The sequence below is a fragment of the Lepisosteus oculatus genome, chromosome 3 (assembly GCF_040954835.1).
Source record: "Lepisosteus oculatus isolate fLepOcu1 chromosome 3, fLepOcu1.hap2, whole genome shotgun sequence".
Taxonomy (NCBI): Eukaryota; Metazoa; Chordata; class Actinopteri; order Semionotiformes; family Lepisosteidae; genus Lepisosteus; species Lepisosteus oculatus.
In genome coordinates, this window is record NC_090698.1 from 12,894,945 (window position 1) to 12,915,561 (window position 20,617).

General features: G+C 38.7%; 1 protein-coding gene across 1 annotated transcript in view; it reads right to left on the reverse strand.

Moving 5' to 3' along the window:
* The window catches only part of glis3 (GLIS family zinc finger 3), an 82,565-nt gene that overhangs the window by 7,093 nt on the left and 54,855 nt on the right, over positions 1–20,617 (reverse strand). The window contains exons 7-9 of the mRNA XM_015340298.2: positions 9,523–9,664; positions 8,227–8,392; positions 1,256–1,428 (exon numbers count right to left, since the gene is read on the reverse strand). Coding sequence (XP_015195784.1) covers positions 1,256–1,428; positions 8,227–8,392; positions 9,523–9,664 — 481 coding nt within the window. The remainder of the gene's footprint in view (positions 1–1,255; positions 1,429–8,226; positions 8,393–9,522; positions 9,665–20,617) is intronic.

The following is a 20,617-nucleotide window of genomic DNA, read 5'->3' on the forward strand; positions in this document are numbered from 1 at the left end:
CATCTGTCAACCCCTCCTGATCCTCGACGTCTCCTCCCCGTCGTCCTTTTCCACCTACGTCCGGATTATACTGTCTGCATAGAGTCCAGAACTACACTTCAAGGGAGCCTGGACCAGCTCCCATTACATCCTGGAGGCAAGCAGAGCTGCAGAACTGAACCGGTGAATGGGAGATTGGTCCACCTTGGACAGGATGAACAGCTACTATTCTGTACTTTAAGCTTCAAAACTTGGTTATTTGCATCTCACAAGGCCTGGTGTATTCACCCAAAACCTGTTTCTTGACAGCTCCATCTATTTACTCTAGCATTGCCTCACATTACAACAGTTCTCATGTTAATACAGTAAATAAGCTCAATTCATTGAGAGTGGCTACTCTATTCAGGGAAGAAATACAACATTTGCTCATCCTAGCCTGTGTGCAAACGAAGGCAGGTAAAGCACAGTGCTGATAAAACCCAGAAATCTACATGTGGCACTCAACTACATACATGGAAATTGCTGGGTAAGAGAACACAGATGCCACTTAATGATGAAATTCTCATATTCAGTTTCCACTTAAGGGGCCTAAATAAGAAGGCTCTGATGTAGCAAAGCCTTTTCTACAATTTTTAGTACTTCAATTTGTTTCCCAAAAAGAAGGAAAATCTGAGTGTGAATTCCACAAATAGCAGCATACAAGGGGGTGCATGATCTCCATGATCTCCATTTGGATGTCAAAGCACTCAGGCCCCTCAATAGAATCCGCCCACCTATAGTTTTCAACTTTGTTAAAAATGAATTAATCAATTTATAGATTAAATAAATTAAAGAGCAAACAGACTTTTCACAACTTGTATAATGATTTGTCAAAATTTAGAATCACCTCTTATCTTTTCATTATGCCCCCCCATTTGGTGCTGCCGATTATAAATCTGTTCAGACAGCTGCTACAAACTTAATAAAGGCTGTAATAATTACAAAAAAAGAGGGAACCTTGCCAAAGAATTGGCATTGTTCTGAAAATTTGTTCTGAATTATAATCATTGTCAGTCTGCAGTAATGTTATCTCAAATAATGTTTAACCAGCCTGGTTAATGTACAGAAGCTTGTAATTGAATTCCAGTCACACAAAGCTCTGAAATTTTGTTTTGAAAGATTTATGAGGTGCTTAAAGTGTTGGCAACTCAAACCTAGCAAACATGTAAGACAGAACTGTGAAGCCACATTCTTTAAGCAATGCCCTCTGACAGCAGACAAACAATGAGATACGAACCTTGAACATGGATGCTGTGGGCTTGGACAGGGTGGTTGGCCATTGTCCCATAGGGCTTCTGGGGAGAGCCCAGATTCTGTTGCCCCCGGGTAGGCACTTGAGAAGTCCTGCTGAGTGCCATCGAAGATGGGGCTGGGAGCCCGGAAGGAGGGTGTGGAGACAGGACCGTGAATCTGAAATAAAAACAGGCTTATAGCTCTGTGGACACAAACAATTGTACAGTTTGTAAAGCACTGCATTGAAGTTAAAAGGTCCTTCAATATGTTAAAAATGACATATGCACCTACCACATGTCCATGTACTGTATAGAAAATCAGGGATCTTTGACTCTTCATTAAGCAAATGCAGTGTTCATGGCTTATAATTATTAGAAATAAAAAAAAAACGGTTTGAAGGACAAGAAGGTGAAAATGTAAGCTGGACATGAGTGAGGCAGACTTATAAAATCCATCTTCCCTGTATGTTAGCCTGTCGGGACTGCTTAGCCTTGTCGGTTCCTGTGATTTGAGAACCCACCTCTCCTTGGCTGGAATATGTACCCCTTTGTGAATGTAGCCTTTTATGGCTAACCCTATAACATTTTCAATTACAGCAAATTAATGCTGAGAAAACACACCATGTGATGGTGCCTTGATGGTGTCATGTATTATTGTATCATTTTGTCACACTGTGCTGTGTTGACTGTGCTAGACTGCTGTTGCACTGCAATTTCCCTTGAATGAATGAAGTATCTATCTATCTGTCTATCTATGAGCTTCCCTCCGCCTTCGGAAATTGCCATTGCAAGCAACGAAGCTTTGATTGACAGCCTCTCCTGTCCAATATTTGGAACCTTTTCCATCTTATGAATGTTACTCAATAGCTCAATCTAGCCTCTATTTGAAAAATATTCGTCAGTGTCTCTTTCAATGAAATGAAATTTTCATTTGTAAGCAAATTCTGGGCCTGGGAAAAAATACTTTGACTGAAGTGCCAGGTTTAAAATAAACACCAGGAAAATGATAGCAGCTTTTTGCTTGCTAGAGGCTTCTTGCATCAGTGGAAAGCAGCCAACAAATACTGACTGAATCTGTAGCCTGTGATTGGCAGATGGTTTGAGTTTTGATGCATTTTATTGACGTGTAAATACATCGTAAGAAAAGTAATGCAGCATCACAGTTACATTAAATTAAATTCACAAGTAAAACATGATGGAGATTATTTAACAAAATCTATTAAAATGAGAAAATCATATATCAAAGATTGCTTTATTTTCTTTGGCTTTAACAGTTGACAATTTAGCATAAATATAATCATTTTTATTTATATCATTCTTGAAATTCAGTTATTTTCCAAAAGAAGAATTTGAGTTTCCTTTATATTAAGATGAACAAGCTCTGAGGGTTTCACTGCAGAGTTAAGGCTAGATCTTCTGCTCAGCTTGTTTGCCATAAAGCTCATTTTGGTACATGTGACTTTGTACTATAAATATATATGCCAAGGCTGTATCTATAGTTACAGCAAATAACCAGTGAAGTAAAGGTATCCAACATTGCCCTTATCTAACTTTGGTTTTAATTAAATTGAGCTGCAGGTGGATGCAGTGACTTTTTTCGTAAGTCGTCATTTGCTACCTTAAAGAGAACATTGTGAAGCCCTGCTAGTTAAAATAAACCCTCCCCATAAAGACTTCAACCCTTTTCAGTCCAGCAGTGGAAAAAATGAAACCACTTTTCCAGTTTTAAATTGGTCATTTGATAGAATTCTTTCACATTTAACAAGCTTCGTAAAAAAAATGATCAAAGCACATTGAGGTAAGTCATCAAAAAACAGACATTTGAAAAAACAAACTAGAAAATGGTTTTAGGGATTTCACAATTGATTTAACATCTATAAAGCAATTATAACAATCCCCTTTTCAGAAGACTTTAATGGTATTTATAAGATTTTATGAATCACTTATTGAATTCCTGGCTAACTCATGCCGGTGACTATAGTATCTGCTAATGCCTACCCTTGTGCTTAATGAAACGGGTTTTCGGGCTGCTTTCAATTCCAATTCGTCTCCCCTGGAATCCCCTGTGAATGGTCTGCCTACTGCTGCTATCAGAACAATCGGCACCAGTTAGTTACCACAAGCATCTGGCTTCGAAACACTGTAGAAAGAATCTTTTCGCACTTGGTGCTCTGAAATGGAGGAATTTATTTATTTGTCCTTTCCTGCAACAATAAAGTTTTATGTCCAGACCTGTGAAGCTCTATATAAATGCTGTACTGCTCTTAAAAAGGCCATTCTTTTTCACTCTGCAGAGCCCTTCTATTTAATCTGATTATTTCGTCAATGGTGAAAATTAATAAAACCTATGACCAGCACTACTGATGCCGGATATTCTCCACAAAAAAAAGAACAACAGGAGTGCGGTAGGAAAGCCTATCCTTATTTTTCCAATTGTTAAATATGCAAATAACCCTGCAAATCAGCAGAGATACCTCCCTCTCTGTCTTCTGGACGTGTCTGTGTCTTTGTGTTTTTGTCCCTTTAGGGACCTCAAGAGTGCCACAAATTGGCCTTTCCGTGTCATTCGACTCAGAGTTGCAAGAGATCTTCAAAAAGCAGAGAACCTGAGTGATTTATTATATCAGACACTAATGCAAATCATTTTTCAGGATAAAGTCACTTAAAAGGCTGATATAAACCTACTAATCTGATATTCAATGCTTTATTTCTTTGGGTTTCCAAACCCCCATTAAAATGCAGTTTTGGAGAGCCATATTAAATAATTATTAAATGTACAGATTTCCCCATCATTTCAGATGGGAAACTTCCTCAAATTACAAAGTGCATCAAAGGATGTTACCTTGATCCTTGACGTGACCAACTATTCCACCCTCTAGTACACTTATTAAAAGAAAGCAAAAGCCTCCTTAATGCAGGCCATCCAGTGATATGCACAGATCAGCACTCTAATACTGCTGCTTGTTTTCTGAAGCGAATATGTCTATTTTTCCCGAAACAGCTGTATAATTAAATGGGCTGCATCTGCGCTTGAGGTCAGAAGGTCACATTCTATGACACATTCTATCCTGGAAGAAAGAGCCGTGCTTGCCTCTAAAATGACAGGCACATGTTTACATTTATAAGTCATTCAGAATTGCTCAGACTCCTGGAAAACAACTGAATTATATTAAATGATTTGGGGATCCTGGCAAGTAAGTAAATGTATTTAATGTTATATTGAAAGCTTTATATGAAACCTTTAACATTAATGGCCGTAATCCACTTTTCCTTTAAGTTGACAACCCCCTGAAAATACGAGACTAATGGGAGGGACTTATTGGCATGTCCTTCCCACTGTCAGAGAGCCTGGATAGAACCCTACTGCAGCTGAGGGTCAGCACAAGGCAGGACAGAGCCCTGGCAGACGCCAGTCTATTGCAGGATGAACACACATGCACAGCACCAGTTAACCCAGCCAGTGCGTCTGCACCAGGAGAAAGCCCAGTTAACAGAAGGTGCACTCCACACAGAGGAATCAAACCTCAATCGAACATGGTACTGCCCTTTTGACAGACTTTTCTCTGGAAAACTATGTTCCAGTAAGAGAGGAGTTTCCCAGCAAAGAAAAGATTGTAATTTTTGTAAGACACAGATGACATGTTTCCAAAAACATTTTTGACTCCTGATGCACAATGCATCCACATCAGTTATTAACAAGTCAATCTCCTGGCTTCTTTCAAGTAACGGCTGGATCAGATCCTCGGATTAATTAACTACAAACAAGCTAGATGGGCCGAATGACCTACTCTCATTCATTAACAGATTCTCAATTGGATACCTTACAACACATTTGTCTTGACATTCCGCTTAAATATGCAGAAGTCATTCAATAGTTCATTGGCCTGGGACAACAGAAGACTTCTACGCATTGCCATGGAGATGTTCTGCCATCCCTTCCGATCTGGAGCTCAACAGCGGTGTTTAAAAGTTTCGAGGAAGGTCCTACTCCTATTGGCAAACACCCACCCTGAATGCCCTTGTCCAACCACAAGCCTCACCAGGAGCACCCTGTCTGCTCCATCATCTCTGTATTGATGACACTGCAGCAGCCCCACCAGTGCTGGCGCTCAGGACAGGACACACCGGTTGGGAGCTGCAAAGCTTTTACCATGGAGTCGGCCTCATTGTATTTAAACATACAGTAGCCATATTTAAGCTTTGCAGGCCCTCCAGATACTGTAAGTAATGAGATTAAATTCAGAAAATAAGAGAGAGCACGTTTCAATTATGTCTTAAAGCACGAGGGGGATGTTGCATCGTATTACATAAATAAAAATCCCTCCAGTGGGCTTGCCATTCCTGGCCCAGCGGGGAACAGAGAGAAACGATGTGGAGGCATTTGAACACCCACAATTTCACAAGGTATTCATTACAAAGCTGGGAATGTTAAGTCCAAATCATTTATGCCCTCTTTTCAATGCTGCATACCTGAAAGGTTACTGACAGCAATAAATATAGCTGGCATTCTTCAATTTCCTAGCCTTCTCAGAATAATAAAAATGTGGAATATGCAAAAGGATATGATGAACCTTTTCAGCTTTCAAACTCTCCTACTGCTTTTAAAATATTGCACCACTTGAAAAAGTCTCACAACAAGAAACAAAAGTCATTTTGACTGTACTGTCAAGGTTGACTTTTTTATTAATTGAAGTATTACTGAGTTTAAGATGAATTGATATGCAAACAAGCCTGCAGTTCTTCAGTTCTAATTGCATTTTACTCATGCAGCACAATAATATTTAATTCACCCCAGGAATTAATATTATTGCAATTTCATGCAATCCATGTTAAAATGAACTGAGGTAAACTGTGTCAGATTGAGAGCTAAACAGATCTACAAAATTACAAAACCCTCAAAGACTTTGAAAAAAACCTGCTGGATTCTAGACACTCATGTCTGGAGTTAAGTGCCCCTGTCATAGAATGGCCACTCCAAAAGTATGCAAACACCTCACCTGCTGCAAAAGAACCTAGTGGCTTTGGTTGCAGTGTGAATCTGGGAAATAACTTACAGTAAATGAATAAAAAGAAGGTTCTTCACTCAGGCTTCCAAGTCGACCAAGTTCACACAGAGTGAAAATTTCCAAGCACTTGTCCAAGTGCTTGGAAACCTGGACACCTGGAGCTCACATACTGTACAGTATACCCACCTGGTCAGAACAAGCAGGTTGATAGCTAACCATTATTGACCTAATAACTATTATTGGTATTGATCAGTGGCATCAACAACCAATCTCACAGTTCACTGGTACCACAACTGAGCATGTGTGACAGCCATATACTGCACATAGCCACAGCTACTTGCTTTCCAGGCATACAGTGAAGTCAGGGAGTTACCATCAACCACACTTTCACCTGAGTCTTGGAGTCTCTAGGAGATTGAGGTCTTCCCAAAGTCATTTGCAAGTCCATGTAACATATCTAGGGTCTGTGCTCTGTATAAAAGCCAGATGTAGAGAACTTTGCATGAAGATTTAATGATAATCCAAGACAAAGTCAAATCAAATCCTGATTCATGAAACCCATGAACTATATTACAAAGTTACTTAGCAGCTGAGAAAGGCGAAAATAACCGCAAGAATCAAATACAGATATGAAATCATGCCCACCTCATCCTTCATGTGTGCGGGAGGCACTAACAGCTCACTAAGAAGACAGGGAAACTGTTGGATAAAGTGCCGGATTATAGTAAAATACTGGAAGTCACAAAAGGTTGGCATCTCAGCAAGGCTGTTAATTTCCTCCACAGGTGCTCACTTTGAATTAAGCTTAACCACAATGAACGGTCAGATATGAGGTTGGTTCTAATTACTGACATTCAGAGCACATAAAACACAAGTACCATAGGGCATCGGGTCCTTTGTTTGTCCTGTGTGCAGAAGCCAAAAAAGACTTCTTGAAGAGCTTAGCATTTTATGTAAGCTGAGAAAACAAACATGGCTTTTTTTACACAGTGTAAAACTAAAACCTTTAGCACTAAGCAATGATCAATCTAGTTTCTGCACCGATATTCCTTCTCTCAAGTGCTGTAGATTTTCACTAAATTCACGACAGTGACATTCCCCACTGTGTGCAGTTTCACTGCAATTTCTGTAAAATGTGCCTTTTTGGACACTGAAGGAGCAGGTTTCAGGATTTTGGTGTTTTTGGTGTTTGATATGATTTATAGCTGATTTTTTTCTCAGAGATGTGACTTTCCTGGGCTTCCTTCAGGAAGTAAGAATTATACACCAATCTGCATGTAATTTGTGGGTATGCTTGATAATACAGGGGTGTCCAGTCCTGCAGGTCTTCTACTGTATTGATGAAAGGGAACTAAAAGAAACCTGGGATTGTCACGCCCCACACTCTCCCTTGCAAACACCCTTGCATTCCCACTGTTTCACAATCTCATTCCTAATTGAACCCATCACATTCCCACATACACCAGATTCCTCAAATTCTCACTCCCAGACCAATTATCCAACCACATCCCTTTTCCTTCAGCATTTAAAGTTCCCTCACACACCAACCCATGCTCATTATTGAGAAGCCTCCTGTAGAATTCTCTTGTGTGTGTGTTTTCTTTTACCATGCCTCCTGTTTTCTCCAGCTCTTACTGCATCGTGTAGGGTCTACTACAAGACCTGACATGGATCTTAGTCTGTGATTGTGACAGGGATGTTACCTTAACTCGCCTAAAAGAAACCTGGGAAGGTCTGGAATAGTGAAACAGTAGCCAATTAACCACACAATTAAATTAAAAGGATAATATCTGGGTGGATCAAAATCCTGAAGCTATGAGGCCCTGAATGGCAGGATTGATTGAACCCATGTCACATATGCATTCAGGAGGAACATATAACATTAGGCTAGCCCTACTGTATGATCTGCCAATTGATCTTGCAATGCAATGTGCAGCAGAGCACCATAAAGGCTCTGTGAAAGGCTATACCTCTGAGTGCCATCCTGTAGCACTGGGAGTGGAGGTAGCTGAGTCTGGGGCAGCAATGGGCTGCCCTGCACAGTGCTTCCTGGAGAGGGGTGACTTTGAGGGTGAGGAGGGGGTGCTGTGCCCCCTGCAGTTCCACTGCGACTGGACTGCATGCTGGAGAACAGGCCTACAGGATGGAAAACAAAAGTCAAGCAGGCACTGGGCATTAGCAGACAAGAAAGCAAGAACCTAGGTTTAATGTAGTGAGAAGCCATGTTGCTTTCTTACAAGCAGGAAGAAATCCTAGAGGAATCCTAGGTAACTAACTTTATATACTGTACATGGAAGCTCTCATTGCTTCAGGCATTCATACATTTTTCTCATTTCTAATTTTTCAGATTTTCCCTTTACTGGGGCGGGGTAATTTAAGGGACACACAAATAGTATTAAAAGACTTTTAAACAGAAATGATCACTGTAATTGACTGATCCTCTGAATTCTAACAGTTTTCTTTAATTTAATTAAAAAAGTAAAAAGTGAGACGCTGTCTAATTTGATTAGCTCTTATTAACATGTAATCAATCTTTCTGTTACAAAAGAGAGAAGCAAAAAAAGTAAAGATTGTTGTTCATTAAATCTTCAATTTGGAGCAAAACTAAGCTAGGTGAACTGCCTCTTGGTGTGCCTTCAAAGCTTGTCAATACAGATATCTAAAGACACTTTGATCTATCTCCTCATATTACACGCTGGTATTATCAGATTTGCTTTGCCTCACATAACCAGATATCTAGGATCGAATCACACGTCTCTATTGTACTGTTGTTTAAGCATGTTCAGTTGCAAGCTTGCATCTTCTAATGTGACTAACTCTAACCTTAAATACTCATGCTGCATTCCTATATTTTTATAAGATGTCCTCTTCTAGTCTTTTGCTTTTTATAGCTAACCTGTGTGGATTATACCTGCTAGTCATGCAACACCACTCCTAGCAGCAAGCTGGCTTTTCTGTAGACAAAGATAGCAAGATAGAGTACAGATAGCATCTCGGCCCAATGCAGTTTAGTCTCCGAGATCTCATGAGTTCAGGCTTCAAAGGTTATGTAGCTGAAGACAAATCTTGGCAACTGAGAAGTTAAATTGTTATCTGAAATTAAATTTTATATACATCATACATTTAAGTACTGTGACACATTGCAGAATGCTTTCTGGGCTAAGATGGGAACAGAAACATTGGGATCTGCAGACTAAGCTTCTAGTTGCACAGTGTGAGGTACATGCAAGCCCAGACTGCACAGCAGTGAGGACTGTGGGTTTCACCTGGGTACATGTCGTGGCTGGGTGCTGGAGACCTCCCCATTTTGCTATCCCCCGTGTCGTGAGGGGAGCTGGCTGGCTGAAGAGGCTGGATGGTGAGACAATCATTGAGACCATCCTGGTCCAGGTCGATGCTTGACCTCAACTGAAACACAAAATACAATAACAAACTCTTGCTTCTACTCGGCCAGATGAAGTCCAGAGTGGCATTTTATATACCACACAAACATAGGAGGAGTTCATAACGGTGTCATGCTGGGCTACAGACGTTCAAGAATAAAAAAACATCTTTAACAGAGACACTGTTATTTTTTTTATTTGAAAAGTCATGTACAGTATGTATTACATACAAATTAGTCTAGCAAAGAACTGTTTACTGTCTGCATCAACAAGACTTTCTCTTAACCCCAACATGAAAGCTGTTGCACAAGCAGCTTAACATTACAGTCAACACTTTATTTCAGCATGAATACAAAATGCTTGCTTTTGCAATAGCTATCTCAGCATAGCATAAGCTCAAGATGCCATTGCAGTTATTCTGAAAAATAAGTTGATGATACGTTGTGAATGTTCTTCTCCAGTAAAGGACATATTCTCAGGAAGCTGTACTGTACACCATACTTCAACCCATTGTCTTATTTCATCTTACAAGTTGCACAAAATATATTAATCCCTCTCATTTTGCCCTTTTCAGTTTCAGATATTCAGCTAGGGAGCTTTCTTTTCTTACTGTATATCAGTGGTTGCTGTATAGTGATGTCTAGCTTTTCCATCACCACTCTTCCATTTCATTAAGTTAAACAAATGCCAAGTTTGAAGGATTGTAAATTAAAGATATTAAGATCTCACGCCAAAGGTCTGGAAACCTGATTTTTATACTTCAGGCTCATATTTTTACAGGCACTGGCAATTTCTGCTTTTATTTGTAATGTAAATACCAGATAATGAAAGACTCCTTTGTCAGGTACAGAATTCCACACATACCGCAGATTAGAGTATAAAACAGCACTAATGATGAGAAGCATCCTCTGGGAATACGTGGAAAGCACTTGAGCATGAGGTAAGCAGTAAACACATGAGAAAGAACAAGTTAGTGACAAGTAATAAGCAACAGTACAACTTGCAAGGCAGTGTAAATTATAACACTACTGCAGATCATGCACATTTTTAATGAACCTTTTTAGAAACAAAGTCGTGGTGAAAACGAAATCTGGCAGTTTACCTTAATTGAGATATTTTTAAAACTAAATTCACCCACATTGAGAATCCGACTTAAGACACTCCCACTGGAACTCTGCTTGCTTGGGTTCAGCCTGGGACCTGGTTTATTCTGTAACTTGCTATCAGATGAGTAGCAAATGAACAGTAACCATGACCAAGTAAACTGCATATCAGTGCACAACTGTAGCAGGACCATATTAGTAAATTTCTGAGGGTAAAACTGTTCTCATGGAGGTTCTTCATGAGCAGGTTGCATCACTGTTTATGTAAATGAGCATTTTGTTTTGAATTCAGAATACAGAGCAATATTAAACACATTAGTAAAAGGAAAAGGTCATACAGTCCATAATTTAAGGCTAACTTATTTATTTTTCTACATTTTAAGAATTGGTATTTTAGCAACAAAACTGGTAATACTTGGAAGTACTCCTTTTGTTCCTAATGTAGCAGTACCTTCTAATGCCAGGGCTGTCTTAGGCTGGAGCCAGGCTGAATCCACACTATTCCAGCAAGACATTAATGGTAAGGGAATGGAGATTTACAGTACATGAAATGGATTGTAGTAGTTCAGGTGGGTAGCTGCGTCAGTACGCGTAGGCTGCAAAGGAACAAGTAATCGGTTTATTCCATGCTGAAAAAAGAAGAAAGAAAACACAACGTTTCGGCTGTGGAGCCTTCCTCCACGGCTGAAACGTTGTGTTTTCTTTCTTCCTTTTTCAGCATGGAATAAACCGATTACTTGTTCACATGAAATGGGTTTGCTGACACAGTGAAGGGAGAGATGAAATCTGAGGATGGTCATCAGTGGGGGAGTGTGGGAAGCTGACCAATACAGAAACAATGAAAGTTGTGTGATGGTTGAGAAGGGTATGATGTGTCGTGTCGACATGCACAATCAGAAACAGGCCCTTTGACAGGAAAGACACTAGCCAAAATGATCTCTCTGTCAAGAGAAAATGGACAAGATACATTCACCACACAGAGAAAAGGCTAGAAAAAACATAAGTGCACAAATTTACCTCAGGTATTGTTAGTGTTCCTCAGAATGAAGCTGCTAAAGAAAACAGTACCTAAGTTATCTGTAAACAGGTTCAGTTAAAAAAGATAAGAAATCAAAACCACAAACAAAGCCTGTGGAATTGGTTTTTCATCTTTACCTTTTAAATCATAATGCTTTGAGCAGTTAACACTCATTGTGTGTTAGAATGTGTGTGGTTTGAATTTTAAGGTTGTTTCTCTTACTATAAAACATTTAGGACAAAACCTTTCCTTCACATACTCTCTCTATACCAGCAGAATGAGGGTAAAATGTAACTGTTTCACGATCTTCCAATATTCCCACAGTTTGCTAACCATAGTTCTCCAGTGAACCTACAGTACCAAGCCTACCAAGGCTAGTGAAAAGCATCAGGGCTTCTCTAATAACTGCATTAATAGACCTTTTATAGAACCAGACACATTCTATAGCTCTCAGCTCTCCGAGAGGCTATACAGTAGGTCCACAATGCATTACAGACCCAGAGAGTAGAACAGGCAGTGTATTGCAGTATTTCTCTTTATTTTAAGCAAACGTGTAAAACTTCATTTTATTGAGAGCTTTATTGTTATCTATACTTACGCACTGGAATATTTAACAAAAAAAGTTTTTGGTAAAAAAGATTAATTGTTTAATTGTTTAAACATCCACATCCAGACCAATATGCATGCAGCTGACAGCTTGTGCAAAAAACCTTGCTCAACCAGAGCACATAGTGTATCTCCCCTGTACAGGCATCTTTGGCCCTTCAACAGTCAAAATACAGTAAGTCACTTTGGCCTAAGCAAAAATGGAGTCCGAGCTAAAGAAAAGGGCTCTCTGACAAATTCAAAATATGTTTTTTCCTTCTTAAATTGTCAAATGATTCTGGAATTCATTTAATTAGCACCTACAAGTGGGCATAGTGAATGTGATTCTACAGGAGTAAATAGTTTACAAGTGTTATGTAGTGCATTGACACAGTATTAAGAAAACAAGCGGAAAATGAAAATAAGTTTGCGTACAACTATAGCATTCCTTTTATAAAGGCTAAGAGGAAAGATATTAGTTTAGAGATGGAAAGTTGAATTGATAAATTCTTTATAACCTGTAATACATGGAATCATTAATAGAGTGTTAATAACATGAATAACAGTATGAAACCTATTAATAATTGAATGCATAAAATGCATTGTTACTAACAATTTCTTGTACAAACGATATTAATTGGCCTTTTTTCAAATCTCTTCTACTGTTCTCTCATTTTGCAAACTTCTGTCAGTGATTAAGTTTCCTCTTCAGTGATGCCTTCCTCATAAATTAAAATTTTAAAATGAAACCATGGATAAGACGTTAAAAGTATATAGAATTATATATAGATTAATAATAGAGTTCACAAACTTTTCCTTTTTTATTTTGCACACAGTGCTCTCGGCACCACGTGCTTTGTGGTGTATTAGTGAAAACAGACGGAACCTCACTTCTGTGCTGCTGTACTTACTCTGCCCTCCCCTGCTGTTCACGTTACATGTGGTTGCATTTAGTTTAATTGGAACAGGTGGAGTTGGCATTGAGGTGCTTGTTCAACACCAGGACTGCAGCCTGTGCCAGGTTCTCATTGTTAACAATACTGAAAACAGAAACAGGGGAGCCTTGGAGAACTTTGCTTCCTCTTATTTTCAAAGTGAACTTTAAAATGTGTTTTGACAATAACGTATAAAATCTCTTTTGTACACATTTTAGCGGATTTATTTAACTGGGGGTATATCTGGAATGAATACTATAACACCAGTGACCAATGGAGTTTTGTTATTCTCTGCCTCACTGGCTCATTAATTTATCACAGAGTCACACAGGTAAGACGTGCATGAGATACAGTATATGGTAAATACTTACAATATATAGTCAAGAGACACTCAGAAATCAAAAACTATGATATTGCACTTTGTCCAGGACCTTTCTCTTCACTTCACTTGCTTCTGCTTGAACTGTGACTTTCAGTGCTACACTAATCTGGAGCTGTGATCATATGAATTTACCACAGAGAAGATGTAATAGGGCTGAGAGGTACAGTAAGAGGCTACCTTTGCAAATATTTACTATTGGAATGATAGCTGTTGGCAAGCCTAGTGTAAAAATGCACAGTGGAAAAGGTGAAATCACATAAAAACTGAACTAAACCAGAAGACATCTGGTAAAAGGCACAGTCACTGTACAACACTAAACCTTAAAGTTAACTTTAAGTTTTATCACGTTCATTAACAAGTTTGAGCTTTACTCTTTCATTGTTGTTTTGCCACTGCAACTTTATTTGAAAATCCAGGACTTTGTTAATTGTGTCAATTAATAAATGCTGAAGCTTTTTATTTTATTTTAAATGCTGAAGCAATTCTTGAAAGTCGATGGAAACCTGACTTTGGTCGGCCTGACAAAGTAAAAAGTTTAGTTGCCTGCGTAAATGTGTAAAGGTTACCCAGGTTGCCCAATCCCGTGCTATTTTGCACATTACAAAGAAGGTAACATTTAGCTTATTACATGACATTTGGATTATTCGAATATTCAAGGGCAATTCAGTATACAGTATATTCAGGAAAATCACACTCAAATGCAGCATTTAACATTCAGAATGATAGCTCCTTAACACTGTTTTTAAAGGCTGGAAGTCTTTCATGGAACTTTTCCCACTTAAGCATTCAAGGATTTATTTTCAGAAAGTAAGCACTATATAAACCAAATCTAGACTGTTTAAATATTTGATAAACAAATACTATACAGTTAGATGAAAAGAAGATGACTTAGAGGGGCAGTTCTCAAAATAAACTACACTATTCCAAGCAGAAAGTTTTTCTAATAATACAAAAAAATCAACTTTTTTTTTCTACTTTTTTAGAAATATACTGTATGTATGCTACTGTATACATTTAGGTCAGAAAATATTCCTGGGCTAGTCAGCATAAGATTACCTGGCTTGAAGTATTACACTTTTGTAATAGGTTGACATTTTTTCCCACATAACCACTGTTCTGTAACCTATCCTTTTCCTGGATTTTAACAAGGTTGCTTTCTGGTGTGCCTCTTACCTCTGACACTGGGTGTGTGTAAGGAACACACTACAGACACCATCTAATCACTCTTAAAGTGTGTTCCATTGTTCTGCAGTAGCCACGCTCAAAAGAGTTGGTCACTCGTGTTCTTGCAAGTTTTACAACAAATTGTGTGATTAAATTCCTTAAACACTTCTGCCCATCACTAATCCTCTTTTGCCAACATCCCTTTCAAGGACAAAATTGCTGCACTGCACGGTGCCTGATTTATATTTCATTCCAAGAACAGGAAGTTGAGGGATTAAGGCAGGAGGATTAAAACACTTACTCTTCACTGCATTTTTGGGTGACAAAACGTTTCCTAGATACAGCGTGCTTGCTGACCCTAGGCCCTTTCCCCACACCTCCTTTTCAGCTTGTAACAAAGGGAGCTGCAGCCCATGGGCTGACATTTTACTGCGTCTGGTAACTTTGTTTAAAGAGAGCTGGCAGCTCCAGGCCACTTATTTTGTTCAGCCCTCACTTATTATAATGACAACCGGTGGCTTATTACATTTAGAAGAGCAATGCATTAAATTAGCTTCACTTTCATCGAGTATTGCTGTTTTTCTCTCTCTTAACCTCTGTGGATTCTTGAAAAATTCAACAGAAGGAGCTGATGAATGCTTTACGGTGTGGAGGGTTAATTTGTTCAACAACTTCCTCTCTGAACTGTCAATGCTGATATATTGTGGGCTCAGAAGAAGAATCTCAGAGGATGTAAGAAGCACATTTAGTCTTGACATAAAAAAAATACTTGTTTTTATTAAAGAAACTGTAACATCCTATCATATTTAATCTATCTTTGTTCTTTCATTCTGTCTGGAAGGATGAAAAATAAGGAAAATTGTATTAAGAAAAATATTTAAAGTAACTTTTCTCTTTTTTTCTAACAAAGTGTGTCAAGTAATTAAATGTTTTGACTTTATTATTTTATTTTGATTTTCTTAACTTCTACTTGTTACTATGTTTAGTTAAAAATTATACCTACAGTAAAACAAAGTTATATAAATGCAGAAATCCACTCTATGCGATGAATGTCTGAGCCAAGAGAGAATGTGAAAGAATGAGATTTCTATCCAATACGATCTAATACGAAAATCAAAATTTTATTGCAACTACAAGAAATAGTATCACTAGAGGTATGCACACATTGAAATTCCTGGTTAAGTTTTTTATAAGGGTTGTGAAAGTGTATCCTGAAGAAAAAAAAACCAGGTGGGATCACACCCTTGACTGGGGATGTAGTGGGTTAGTCCATTGCAGGGCACACACACAGACAGACAAAATAGAATCTTCAATTAACTCAGCATTTTCTACTTATTGAAAACCGTGTATGTTTCAATTTAATAACAACCAAGAGAGGGCAGCAAAGACTGACAGAAATTATTATGCCCATAGTAATCAATATCACAATTATCAGTATAAGTGTTATAATCAAGGTAGATAAAAGTCACAGAAATGTCATTTTTTATATTAAAATTGCATTTCAATTGCATTATCTCTGTGATCTCACTTAACTGGGTGAACTGCTTTTCAGCTCCTGTAAACTGAAGTTTAAGTACTGCTTTCAAGTCATTTGTCATGAAGGAACACGTTTTGAAAGTGAATAGATTAAGTTCTGAATGTGGAATACAGTGGTGCAAATCTGAAGAGGTTACACTCGCCAGATCTGAATTTGATTGGATACACAGTGTTCAGTTAGAGCCAATCTGAAATTTGGGAAATAGCCTTTCAATCAGTACAGTTTCCACCCAAGCCTAGAAGTACATGAATTAATACAGAAAATGTTCATCATGCAACAATTTTCCCCACTCACACAGTATGCCACAGGTTCAGCAATGGCCACTCTCCTCAGCTCTCCACATTCAGGGCTTTTCTATTGTTGGTTGCTAACAGTTCACCTCCTCTCCTTGGCTTACTGGAAATTACAGTTGCCTTTGTATGTGTTAGCCGGGACCACAGGGCCTTGTTTTCTGATACAGTCTTCGCAATACATAACAGAATTTCAGGTAATGTGCTGCAAACGTAATTTAAAACAAACCATTTTCTGTACAGGACATTAATATACATCTTATAAAATGACGTATTTTACAATAACAGAGAAAGAGAGAAGGGAAAAGTGAACAAAAGGTAAGAGCAGAAACTGAGCAATGGCGTGAAAGAAAGGCAATAGGAAAGCTGCACAGCTATAAAGAAATGAGCTAATGCTTTTACTTATTTGTGCGGATCACAGGAAGAAAAATATAATGAAGGCTCAATCTGCTTAGGATGGTTTTTAAATGCACTCATCTCAATACTTGAATACCTCCACTGACTTTGAAAAGGAAGATGAATGCTTAATTATACTTGAATTTAGTATAATGATTAAAAATAAAATACATGCAATTATATGATCCTATGACCACACGGTATGCTATTTTTGGTTTGTTCCGTGCACAAACAACTCTCCCACAGGCAGATCAAAAAGAAGTAAGATGTGTGGTTACTAACACGGCTAGTTTGCCTTTTTACAAACATGTTTAATGCTATAAGAGGTTTGAAACATTTCCCCTGTTCCTGAAACCACTCACCAAAATTAACAACATCATCATGTTTATATTGGTGATAATCTTACATGATGAAACTCTGTGAAAAGGTGAAAGGCGATCCAATGGATGAGGTAAGGGCTTCATTAGCAGCTGGTTCTGGGTCTCTCTCTCTCTTTATGCTGTACTGAATGACCTACCCAGCCTCCTCCTGCCTCACCTTTCCGATGGTGTGCAGTGCTGTGATCCTGAAGCCCTCATTAGGATGTACTGTTAGAAGTAATAAAGTTCCATTCTGATTATGGGCATAACCTTCCTGGCCGCGAGGATGAGACCACCAGACACCCGGAGATGAGCCGAGGGCAATGTTGAGGTGGAGCAGGGTTTGCAAAGTGCCGAACTGTGGTGGGTTAGAAACCTGATACTTATTCTTAGGTGAGCAGAAGTGGGTGAGGTGTGGGCTGATCTTCACCCAAACAATCAATAAAAAATTCTGCAGCATGAGCTGTGGATGCACAATTTACCCCATAGTCCCTTCAGGTGATGTTGGATAGATGAGAACAGAACTTTGTCCTCTTTGCTGAAATCACAAACATTTAAGGGTTCTCTTTCAGCAGTTAGGCTGGCAGAGGGCTCTGCCTGATGTGTATATGGGTCCCTCAGACTGGAGATTGCTGGTGTGGATCTGGCTGTACCCTAGTAATATTACTCAACCAGTTTCAGTTTAACTGGTGTATGTACCCGAGTACAATGGAATGGTTACTTGCATGTTTCTTCACATAACAAAGGACACAAGAAATGACATAAAAAAGTGACAACACAAATTGTTGGATATGAGAACATAAAATAACAGCAAGAGTGCCAACAACACAGTGGAAAGTAGCAGTGATAATACAAGTAGCAGAATATTGCAGGGGCTGGATGGGTTGAAGCCAAGCTAGTCTCCACAACCACCAATCTCAAGTCATTGTGCTACTATAACTCAATCAGAGACTTTTTCTTCCCTTTGTAACACCAGTTCAACACACTTTTCCTGCTAGTTTTAATATTTGTCCAAACACTAACCTGAATCAGCATAGGTAATTTTCCATCAGTCACTACATTTTAAATTCAGATTTCTAGGTAAAAACTAGCTGCAACTTACAGTAGATTTCATTACCTGTAATTCTTTTCGATGTATCTTGTAGACGGTTGTACATTTTCCGTACCACCCAACATCACTTCGGCATGTACTACATACACTATAAGTTCTGTTTCTGACAGATCTAAGAACCAGTTTTTCTAAACTCACAGAAAAAAGAAAAAATGTTCTCATTTAAAATGAGCTCAAACAACATGTCTTTTGCCTCCCCCGACTAGGGGGATTTTAATAAACTCTCAGTATGTTCACAACTGGCTCTCAGTACTGAAATAATGTCATGAAGTGTCTGCAGTCGAAGAGAAAGAGGATTAGAAGTGGCACATATTAAAAGGATCCGTGACTAACAGGGTGTGACAGCAGAGGAGTCTGACTCTTTTCAAGACAGCGTGCGGAACCACTGTTTCTCGGTGCCTTTATCGGAATTTTTATGGTGCCTTTTTGAAATAGTTTTATTATGAATTCACGTTTCTGTTCACGTTTCTTTGACAACATGCCAGCTCTTCATTTTAATTAAAGCCGTAAATAACCTTAGTTCTGGCATAGAGGGATGATTGTTTCTTGATGTTTGTATTGCCATGGCCAGGAAATATTTTAAATACCACAACTGGAGAGGAACAAGGAGTCAGGAGTGGAAGGTCCACCAAGGTCTACCTAAGGTTTCACTTAGACTGTTGCTTTCACATTCTGCTTTTCATTTCTCTCTCCTTGTGCTACAGACTTTGCATGCATCAGAAATTTTAGTGTAAGAATCAAAGCATCAATCTCTTGGGTGAGCAGAAGACTTCACTTTGCACTTGAGTGTTGATGTGAAGAGAGTTTACATACTGTAAGAACATTTGTTTCCACATTATCAGTTCTTAAAATCTTACAGATTTCAACCTGCGGGAGTTTTGTGCATTTTAAATTATTTTGCCCAGTAAAATTATATTACAGTACAGACAGCAGGCACTAATACTGGTTTGAATCCTGCATATGTCTAAAGGGCACCGAGGTTTTACGAATATATACCACAAGAAGAGAAGATGCATTTTGCATTGCTGAGTCAGTTAGTCAAATCAGCAGTTCAGTCCTTCCCACAGAGATGAAACAAGGAAACTGTAGCAGTTATTGGCCATATTATCATGACCTGAACCAATGACATCACTTTAGTCATGTTACTCCTCTTGCTCTCTCACACCATTCAGACTGTGCCTAGCAACGGCCAGATCTTTTGTGAAGGGAATTTGGTGATCACCTGGGTTGTGCAGGTTGTGTGTGCCTATGACAGAGAGTCAAATCTGAGCCTAACTTTGTATCCTACATTGATTACTGCATTGTGTGTTATCTCTAGTGCCATTATGCTGAATTTAAAGAGAAAATGAAGGCTAAATAAATGCAATTAATAAATGCAAAAGTAGATAGTAGACTTAGTGGGAGAAAAATTCAAAGAATTCTATTCATATTTACAGAGTCACCTCAATAATTGTGCTAATAGAGATTTTGTTTTGCATTAAGCCTTCAAGAAGAGATTGCGGTTTGCATACATGACCTATGACATGCTGTTTCATATTATTTTAATGAATCTGTGCCTTACTATAGGGCTCAGCCTTTTTTTGGCTTCAGTACAATAATGTTATCATGCTAGAGCCAAACAGCACAGCCCCACAAGATGGGGAATCCAAATGTTTCAGACTAAAGACTCTACACCAGTCTTTTCAACAAGAATGGATTCTGCAAAGTCAGGATCATGAGTGGCTGGTAGCAGCATGTGCCTGTGCTCATTCTCACTTGCCTCATCACTGTCCCTGCTGCCTCTGGAGGACCTGACCTAGGAAGTGCTCAAAAAGATATTAAGGGTCGTCTATACATTTATATACTCTCCTGCCTGTGCCTTTGAACAACTTTTACTCTGAGTTGCTCTGAAAAATCCTTGGTCTTCACAGTTGAATCTGAAATTCACTACCTGCCTAAGGGAGGCATTATGGGAGCCTACAGAGATAGATGTACTTATTCTGAAATCATGTACAGTAAATCACTATCATTGCACACAGACAGAGGCCATTAACCACATTGTGTAGCAGGTTAAAGTAATTTTGCACACCTTGCCACAGCAAAGGGTTCAAATTTAGTC